This window comes from Mus pahari, chromosome 17, assembly GCF_900095145.1.
Source record: "Mus pahari chromosome 17, PAHARI_EIJ_v1.1, whole genome shotgun sequence".
In the NCBI taxonomy this organism is placed as follows: Eukaryota; Metazoa; Chordata; class Mammalia; order Rodentia; family Muridae; genus Mus; species Mus pahari.
In genome coordinates, this window is record NC_034606.1 from 55,353,397 (window position 1) to 55,364,262 (window position 10,866).

Below are 10,866 nucleotides of genomic sequence, written 5' to 3' on the forward strand. Positions count from 1 at the left end.
TGTGTGTGTGTGTGTGTGTGTGTGTGTGTGTGTGTGTGTGTGTGTGTAGATGTGTGCATGTGTCTAAGTGTACATAGTGGCATACATGTGCTGATTCTCTCACTGGCTAGAGCTGGCCACATAAACCAGTTCATGTCCAGTAATAAGTGAGTCTTACATAGCTCATAGGAGACAGGGAAGAAAACAAGACAACCTTGGCCTGTGTCTCTAGAAAAATTAACCAGACTACAGAGAAAATGATTTAAAAATTGTATTGAGTGAGGAATTGATCCTACCATGAAGGACCATATCTGATCCTGCTTGAGCATCTTGAGGGGGAAACAATATGTCATATTGGAGTCGATTTGGTAGAATATTTGCAAGTTTCTTAGGTACAAATGAAACTAGTCTGTGCTCATGTGATTGATAAGATTAATGTTGACAGGGCTACTTCACTGACACTTGCGGAAACCACTGACAACGAACACCAAGGATTCCACATCAGTACAATTGATGGGGAACAACCCCCAAACAGAGAAACACATTATCCTTTCTACTTAAAAGCAAAAACAATCGAAGAAACCTGCAATCTTACAGTTTCCAGATGGAATTCAGTATTTAATATCTGAACAGTCATATCTTTAACAAAAAGAAAAAGCATATATTACCAACTCTAATTCGATGCGGAGTTTTACATTTTGTGTGATTAATGTGAGACGTGATGCACAGGAAATGGTAATAGGAAAGCATCTAGGAAGCACACTACACTTTATTTAAGACAAATCAAAGCCACTGAAAATGGAACATTTCTTGCCCATTAGAGAAGTGGGGTTTTGTGAATGTAAGCTCCCACTCTGAATGGCTTAGCAGGCTTAATCTCCCTCAGCAGAGAGGCTGTGCTCACAGTCTGTAGAGACAGGGAGACATGGACAGAGACTGAAGTAGATCACAGCAAACCTAAAATGTCTCTGTCGTTTGTCATTCATCTTAAAATTCATAGAAAATTAGCTGTTCATGACACTTAGAAAATTTTAACACTTCATAATGAATGCTATAAAAGTATGTGTATGTTTTAGAAGGCTTGATATATTTAAAGTTATGATAAATTGCATTTTATATAAGAGCTGACCAATTTATTCTAGTGCTTAATTAGAATATTAATTGAAAATTAATGTTTTGAAACCACTCTACTTTTTTCATTTGCTCTATAATTGCATCTTTTATTTGGAGAGTAAGTCTAAATTTCAGACAAAAATCATTCTCTTACTACCAATCTTTTTAATTTAGCCTCTTTGTAAAAACATTAAATACTTAGGATAAAAACAATTAATATGTTAAAGGGGTACGAAGAAGGAAAGTTTTGGTGGGCCACACTCCAGGCTCCTTTCAGGAAGGAACAAGGAGATCAAATTATATTACAGAAGTTTCTGTCCTAACGGAGCCTTCAGTGAACTGGATAATTAAAACTCTTATTAAAGCCATATCACTACCTGTTCTGGAGTACAGCCAATCTATAATTTATATGTTAATATTACTATGATACATCTGAGAGAAAAATTAACTTTGTCAGAATTGCAGGATTTAAATATATTCATCTGAAGTTTCTCTCCTCGTTCCTAGTGCATTTTACATAAAAGTTTAGAAATGGCTCACTCAGTCTGGTGAAGTATTCTTCTAGCTTTTCATTAACGCACAGGAACACAGCAGGCATGAAGAAAAGATAAGAGATTCACGTGGGTGTTTTTCATTTAAATAATTAGGTTATCATTCTTACAATGGATTGTGCCTCTTCTTTTTTTGTTTTTTTGTTTTTTTGGGTTTTGTTTTGTTTTGTTTTGTTTTTCGTTTTTGTTTTTCAAGACAGGGTTTCTCTGTATAGCCCTGGCTGTCCTGGAACTCACTCTGTAGACCAGGCTGGCCTCGAACTCAAGAAATCTGCCTGCCTCTGCCTCCCAAGTGCTGGGATTAATACTGAGTAAAGGCAGAAACACATTTAAACGTTTCATCAATAAAATGAGAAAATTCTATGTGACAAAGTTGCCACCCAAAGTTCCTCTGTGAGGAAGTGAGCAAGAGACCCTGCAAAAATGGGGAGGTGTGTTTTGTATTGTCTGTCTGTCTGTCTGTCTGTCTGTCTGTCTGTCTGTCTGTCTGTCTGTATCTATCTATCTATCTATCTATCTATCTATCTATCTATCTATCTATCTATCTATCTATCAATGTAATATGTATGGACTGTACGTGTATCTATGCACTGATAACCAATAATGGCATCATCTGTATTGGGACTAGTGTTAGAAATGGTTGTGAGTTGCCATGTACATGATAGGCATCAAACCCACGTCTTTTGGAAGAGCAGTCAGGGTTCTAACCACTGCCTCTCCAACCTTCTGCATGTTTTTAACCTCTGTGGCCGAGACTAAAGTCAAAGGTACAAGATATAGCAACACATGGCTTTGGGTTTGGTTATTATGGTTATCGGGTCTTAGACCACATAAATGGTCACTTTACACATGTATGTTGTATCCACCAAGAAGGGGGCAGGGGCAAGAATAGAAGCAGTGCTGATACCTCCTGGAGCCATGGCCAAGACCAAGAATAAATCCATGCTAAGGCACAGAGATTATTGCCAGAGATGCCATCCTCTCAACAATGACTCCCAACTCATGATCTATGATTTCACTGTCTAGTCACAGATGGAAGGGATCAAACATAAGGCACTTCTCAAATGATTCTGAGATTAATTATAGAAACTTCAAAATTAAAATTTCAGTGTCAAACAAGTTAAAAGTAATTTTAACTGGTTATCTAGATTCTGCAGTGTTCTCACTGTTCAATACAAACAAACAAACAACAAGATGCCAAATTGAAAATGGAGCAGAGTTACACTAATATTCACTATGAACAAGTGTGGGGAACATGGCTGACCATGATGTCCAGCGATGACAGCAGTTCTCTGTGAGGGCTAGACTCGTAGATGGTAGCTAGACAATGGAACCTTCTGAGGTCAGGCTAAGGTGCTTTTATGTAGATAAGCATAAGGCATCAAGAGATGTTGAGATGCATTTTTATGGTGTTTGAGACCTTCCTTGAACCATATTGAGTAAAAACCTCCGGGTATGCACGAAATCGGAAACAGGGCGTGTGATGTGCCCAAATGAATACAGAACAAATGCTGTGAATTTGATTTCATTGTGTTTTTCTATTTCAGGATTTTTGACAACCCATTATTATCTCAGAGGCAATTTGATACCTTGAAATCAGTCAAAAACCGAGCAAGTGTACAAAACTGCTAATCCTCACAAAGAATTAAAAATGCTGATAGATATTTATAATATTTAAAATTAAATAAAATTAAATATTTAAATATATCATTTAAAATAGATATTTATAATATTTAAAAGCTGTCGCTCATCCAGGAAACACTCCTGAAGAATACAACAAACAAACAGACAAGAAATGGAGATGGATTTGCTCTGACTTAGGTACAAATAGGCTTTAATGGTGACATCTGATACTAGCATATCAGAAATCAGCTAGTGGACACTTTTTTTCCCCCAAAGATATGATGTAACGTATCTCCATTGGTTTCAAACTTGTTATATGCACCTGAGGCTTACCTAGGCCTTTGAAACTATTGCTTCCTCTTCCAAGAGACAAGGCTACATGCACGTACCCCAAACCTGGTTTATGGAGTGCTGGGGATATACATAGAGCTTCATGCATATTAGACAAGCACTCTAGTGGCTGAGTCCACACCAGCCACCACTTAACACTTGCTGAGTGTTAATTTCCTATATGGGATGCTGATGCTGTCTACTGTTGAAGTGCATTCACTAGAGAAGACATCTTCAAGAACATTTATATGAACAGATCTTATGCATATGTTTAACCATGCTGATGTTTTGAAACAAATAGTTTTGTCTTTCAGCAGATGATGTTTCAGGACAATGATTTTCAATCAGCCAGAAATTACCTATCTTAATAAAATATTAGAACTAAAATTAAACAAAGGTAGTGAGACAGAGCCTTCCCACTGCCCAGGAAAGAAAGGTCATAAAACCCCAGCTTTCACTGTTTTCTCCCCTTTTAAGTATAATAATAAATGATTGTTAGATCATGGCTTTGTTTTTTAATAAAGGAGCTGAAACCTTTAGCTAAGAATAACTTCTATATTTGAGATTTGCAAAGTGTCGAGCAACACATAGACATTGTAGTAGCTTGTTGTAGAGACTGTACATTCATTGTTTTATTGTGTTCAACTTTAATCAATCTCATTTTGTTCCGCATGTGTGTGGTGTATGTATGAGTGAGGTGCGCTCTCCTTTGGAAGTGAACCGGAGGCCAGGGACTGATGTCAGGTGTCATCTTCAACCATTTGGCTCATAATATGATTTGACCTAGAATCTCTCACTGAGCCTAGAGTTCACTGGTTTAGTTAGGATGCTGGCCAATGAATTCCAAGCATCTTCTAGTTTCTCCATCGCTCCCTTATCACTGGGGTTGCAGACACGAATCATGGTTCTAGAGATTAGCACTCAGGACCATACACACACAAAGCAAGCATTTTTTATCTCCCTAGTCCAATACTGTGCTTTATATAGAAATGGAGAAGCATATAAATTTTTGTCTATCTAAATTTAACTTTTATATTACTGGGATAAAAAACACAGAACTGATTCATAAAGTAATGATTAGCATATTTATAACTAGGCATGTATCCATATAAAATAAATCCTGTCATTCTTCTATATTTCTTTTATTAAAAACTGATGTGCGTGGTAGTGTTAGGGAATTAATTAAAACTCCTTTTCATCAATATGCTTTTGATCCTGTTTTTCTTGGCAGCCATCAATCCACTAGAATGATTTAAATGAAACATTTCTCTTATAGGCAAGTTAGTAAGCCAGTATAAATTTCAAACTATAAATAATGACCAAATAGTTGATTGAGACATGAATGACTTGGAAACAGGGGGGCAAAAATTAAGTGCCATTTCATTAAAACTCGGTGTATGTTATTATGAACAGATAAGGTTGAAATGTAGATTTCTTACTTTCACAGAAATCATTGAAGGAAGTGTTTGAGAATTCCAAGACAAAAGTCACCGTGGAGAAGTGACCACATCCATCTCTTGTCACTCCGGGATTAACCCTGACTGCTGAGATACGCTTTCATGTATTTTTCTACATCCCATGTAATGTAAAGTAGAAATACTAGTTTTCTGGCCACATGTAATGGGGAGGGCAATGGAAAAACCAAATGTTCAGAGAATTTTTAGGGATTTGTAAAGCGACACCTAATTCATTTACGTGCTAATGGAACATCAATATGTATAAATAGAGTTTATGTTTTAACATTTCCCAACCCCCCCACCCCCCAGGAAGGGCAGTCTAAATCATGAGCAAATTCTTCTTTCAGTAACATGTACTATATACCAGCAGAGTTCTGGGAATTTATAAAATTAGCTTCTACATTAACATCAGAGAGGTTGAAAGAACATGCCCCCTATATACCAGAAAGAAAACACTTCACTTGCCTTAATGGAATTGTCTCACTATTTTTATGTCACCTCAGGACGTTAACATTGATATGAATAAGTTAGACATTTTACGATTGTCATCAAATGTATTTGCGCTCATATATTATTTTCAAAGAAACCACTTTCTTTGGTTGGAAAGGACAAGTCCTAATATAACCTGTGATGACAGAGGAAGGGACCTGGGTGAGGAGGGGAGGGATAGGGGAATCAGGGGAGAGATAGGAAAGCATCCCAGAGGGCCCGGGAAGAAGTGAAAATATGTAGCTGCCAGAGGTGGGGGGCTGGGGAGTCTCTCTAGGAAGTTCCAGAAGCTCTGGATGAGGGAGGCTCCCAGGAGTCAATGCAGGTGACCTTAGCAGAAATTCCCAACAGTGGGAATATGGAACCTAAAGAGACCACCTCCAGTAGCTAGATAGGACCCAGAGCGGAGGAATGGGGACACCAACCCACCTACAAAACTTTTGACCCCAAATTGGTCCTGCCCAAAAGAAATCAGGGAAAAAGATGGAGCAGAGACAGAAGGAATGGCTGACCAGTTGACTGCCCATCCCATCAGCAGGCACCAATCCCTCACACTATTAACGATGCTATGCTGTGCTTGCAGACAGGAGCCTAGCATAGCTGCCCTCTGAGAGGCTCTACCCAGCAGATGACTGAGACTGATGCAGATATCCACAGACAAACACTGGACAGAGGTTGGGGACGCTTGTGGAAGAGTTAGGGGAAGAATCAAAGGCCCTCAAGGAGATGGCAACCCCATAGGCAGACCAACAGTGTCAATTAACCAGTATTCCCAGGAACTCCTAAAGACAGAGCCACCAACCAAAGAGCATACGTGGGCTGGTCCAAGGCCCCTGACACATATGTAGCAAAGGTCTGGCATGTCCTCAGTAGGAAAGAATGTGCTTAATCCTGCAAAGACTTGATGTCCTCGGATGGGAGGATACGGGAGAAGGCGGCCCTGTCAGTGGTACAGGGAAGAAAGGATTGGGGGGAGAAACTTCAAGACAGAGGACTGAGAGGGAGGGGCAAAATTTAGAATGTAAACAAATAGACAAATAAATAATTAAAAAAAATGAGCTGATGTAAAGTTCTCTGTAAAGCATGGTTGATTACTTGGTGGCGATCACCCCGAATCTGCTTCTTAACTTTCTTAGAGGCGATGAGCAGTAGACCCATGGGTCCTGGAATTTTAATGCAGGGATAGGGTAGTTTCAAATGAGTCAGTATATCAGCCTGTACTAGCACAAACACCTGCCCCGCTCTCTACTCACCTGGCTACGTGGTTTATTACAGGAGCAAAGTTGGTTGGTCCATACAACTGGACAGACTTCAGACTTCTATAGTAAGCTTCCATAACACCTTCAATGCCTTCACAGTAAGGATTCTGAGGGTTGCCATTCTTGTAGAAAGGTATGGGTCAAAAAAAGTAAAAATGCAAAAACAACAACATAACAATTAGTCTACATGAAAACCAGCTAAAAAGATAAATAAATACACAATGACATGCAGAAAGATAATCTGAACTTAAAAGTTTTATAGTAACAACTCCCACACACTGATGCATTCACTAGTCAACAATAGATATTACACAGATCACAATAGTATGATCTAAAAAATGTATATATACACACACACACACACATATGTATGTATAATTTGAGGAGAGGGTGTAAAAATTCAAAATGACCCAAGAAGCACATTAGACATTTTAAAAATCAATGGTACCTCAATTCCACATAAGTTTGTGTACATATAGAGATTTTATTTAAAATCTATAAAGGAGAAAATTAAAGATAATTGCATTTATCTCTGGATGTTTAGGTATCTAGTGGGTTTTTTTTTTTTAAACTCCATATCCTTAACATAGTCTACATTTTCCCAATTTAATATAGGTAGTAATCGGGTATTACAATCTGACTAAAAGTAAATGTTATCAATTTGGTTTCACTTGAAAAATGTTTGCTATGTATATAGTCTGTAGGCCATAGCCGCCTTACTATGCCTAGAGTAAGGGTCATGAGAAATACAACTTGCAGTGAGAAATAGAAAAACAAGAGAAAGATTCAAAGAGGATAGCCAAGTAGTTCAAGTGAATGGAGCTGGTTAGTAGTAAGTCTTTATTCTGGGAACAGTGTCAGCATGGAGACCACATTCTTCCTTTCTCACACCACCCATGCCCAGGCACTGTCAGGTTAATTCCTGGTCCACATTTCACAAGTTATTCAAGTAAGACCATGCTAATTTCTGATTTCTTATCTATTGGGCTGTTTCTAGTGCTTTGCCTGTTGAGGTTTAGTCTTTTGCCATGTATTGTAATGCTGAGTACGGTGCCCCAGAACCTGGTTGTCCCAGAGATGAGAGAGTCCCAAGTTATTTTTGATTGGTGAATAAAGATGCCAAAAGCCAATAGCTGGGCAGAAGAGGTAAAGGCAGGGTTTAGGGTTCCCAGGTTTGGGGTCAGAACCCAAAGGGGGAGATGAAGGTGAATGGGGGAGGAAGCTATCACAGGTTAGGTGAGCCATGAAAACATGACTATATGGGTTGGCTAGGAGCAGCCCAGAGGAAACCTGGCAAATTACATAATGGAATGATTGGCTGGGAAATAGACACAATAGCATAGAGTATGGGTACCTGCCCAGCTCTTGGGCTGATTAAGGCTTATTGTAAATATAAAGGTTGTGTGTCTTTTAACTGGGATAGAAATTCCAGATTGGGATTAAAATTTTCTATAACATTTACTCCATTCTATCTTGGCATCAAACAGTAATCTACATCGTCTCCTCTATATGTGGGAATTCCAGAGCAGCTGAGGTAAGCCGTTCTGCAGCACAGCAGGTGAGTGCATGACGTTGTGCCAGGTTAAGATGCTGGTGTGATTTGCAGTCATCCGAAAGCCTGATGTGAGCTAAAGTAAAAAGCACATGAAAGGGCCACAGGGTTGTTTCCAATGACGTGGCAGCCAGCTTCCCCAGAATGACTAAGCAAAGAGAGCAGGACAAAGTGTCAGAAGCTTCAGTGTGGTTTCTCCGCTACCCTATCGGCTAGGAGTGAGGCACAAAGAGCAGTCTTCTCAGGTAAGGATGACTTAGTTTCACCTCCGGAAGTGGGGTATACATAAAATTACAGATAAATGCAAAGACATAAGGACCATAATTTTAAATTATTTATTATTATATATAAGTACACTGTAGTTGACTTCAGATGCACCAAAAGAGGGTATCAGATCTCATTAAGGATGGTTGTCAGCCACAATGTGGTTGCTGGGATTTGAACTCAGGACCTTTGGAAGAGCAGTCAGTGCTGTTACCTGCTGAGCCATCTCACCAGCCCCCATGACCATAATTTTAAACACCAATAATTTAAACATATTTAAACACCAGCCATTCTAGTATTCATATTTCTTCATAGAAAGTCACAGTAACTGATCATTTACAACGGAAGCTTGTTGAATTCTATATACTGAAAGGTTGGGCATATAAAGCTTTATAGGTAAAATGGTCAGTAACGTGCTGTTATACTTAACACATAAAGAAATGGAAATACTGGATCGTTAGTTCATCCAAGGTCATGCAATGCAAGAGAGGTATAAACCGTGACTCTAGGACGTCTGACTTGAGGACTTGATCCCTTAATCCCTTCATGTCACCATTTATGACAACAGCCAATGCTTCTGAAAGACAGGGAGCTTAGAAACTAAGCCAGATGTGATTAATACCTTCAATCTTGTTATTTACTAACAAGGGATTTATTCTCACTCTTTCCTATCAGTTTTCTATATTTTTAAAATATTTTCATTAATTAGCACATACAGTATTTTAAAACTGCAATGGTTTGATAAAAATGTCCCCACAGGCTCATATGTTCAAATTCTCAGTCCCCTGTTGGTAGCGCTGTTTGGGTAGGCTTAGGAGGTATGGCCTCGATGCTGAAAGAGTCTAAGGAAACCACACAAAATAGGGGTTGAAAGATTGTAAGAGCCAGAGGTTGGGGATGGGAGGGAGGACTTCTTCAAGATAGGATTCTCTGAATGTAACAGGACCACTACAGTCCTGAAACCACAGCATCTGTAATTGCCAGCACGAGACCTTCAAAAGCTTAAGCCAGTCAACACTCCAGCGTGGATGACTGAGAGACCACGAAAATCACCTAGGAGCTATTGGCAGCTGATGGCTGCAGAGGGAGGAACAGTCAGTTTTCCTCAGTGTTGAGAGGGGCATGGTGATATGGGGGAATTTGAAGAGGTGAGCAGGTGTGGATATAATAACATATATCGTATACATGTATTTAAATATCAAGGAACAGGTGAAAAGGTTATAGTAAGATAATAAAAATTCTCTTCATTATGAAATTAATATATAACACATCTAAAATTTAAAATATACAAGCTTACCATTTAACACACAAATGTTGGTTTTGATATTAATTGGATGTTACCTTAGATTGGATGTATATAGGTGTGAATGTGTGGCTGTGTGTGTGCATGCACATGTGCCTGGGCCAGATATTAATATTGGTTATCTTTTACAGTAGCACCTCACCTTATTTTTTGAGGTAGGGTTTTCTGATGATCCTGGAAATCATCTTTTCTTGCTAGCCTAGCTGGCTATATAATGTCTCAGGGATCCTCCAGTCTCTTTGTGCAGTGCTGGGATTATGGGTATACCAGTAGGCCCAGCTTTCTATTGATGATTTTACTTACATGGGGGCTAGGGATTCGAACTCAGGTCCTCAAGCTTTCACAGAAAACACTTTTCCTAACTCAGTCATCTCTCCAGCTCCGAGCTGACCTATTTTATCTTCTATTAAATAAGATCTTATGATGCTCTTTTCCCTAGAAAGGGATAAGCTAATTAAAATTAAAACTCATTACTGATTTTAGGCATAGAAAAAAGTATATTATATATCTGCCTTAAGGGAGCACTTACAAACTAGGATAGTTCTAAGCCAGTTCTATGAACAGTATTTTCATTTCACCTTTTCACTGGGGGCTTGTATTTCTGTGGAACTCTTTCTTCTCTTCCCCTGGAAATGAAACTACAAGGTCACCGTCTTCCCTCCTTTGGTAGTGGAAAGACAGCCACTGTGTGTTCTGCTTATCACTGTGGATTGCTGAAAGGCCACTTTCTGAATGAGTTCTCCTGACATAAGAAGTGGCCCAAGATTGCCTCACATCTGGGGATGATAAGAACGCATTGGAGGCCGGGGATAGAGCAGGCTGGAGAGGGGACCCGCAGCTGGACCAGATCGTCCTGCGCCTCTTCTGCCCAGGAGGGGTGTTCGCCTGGCGGCTGTCCGCAGGCTGATACAGCACCCAACACCTTGCCTCCCCGACCGAGGAGGGG

At 39.4% G+C, this 10,866-nt stretch overlaps 1 protein-coding gene across 1 annotated transcript in view; it reads right to left on the reverse strand.

Moving 5' to 3' along the window:
- Cpne8 (copine 8) overlaps window positions 1-10,866 on the reverse strand; it is a 181,524-nt gene that overhangs the window by 15,286 nt on the left and 155,372 nt on the right. Inside the window, exon 16 of the mRNA XM_021216350.2 lies at window positions 6,796-6,923. Within this exon, the coding sequence (XP_021072009.1) occupies window positions 6,796-6,923 (128 nt within the window). The remainder of the gene's footprint in view (window positions 1-6,795; window positions 6,924-10,866) is intronic.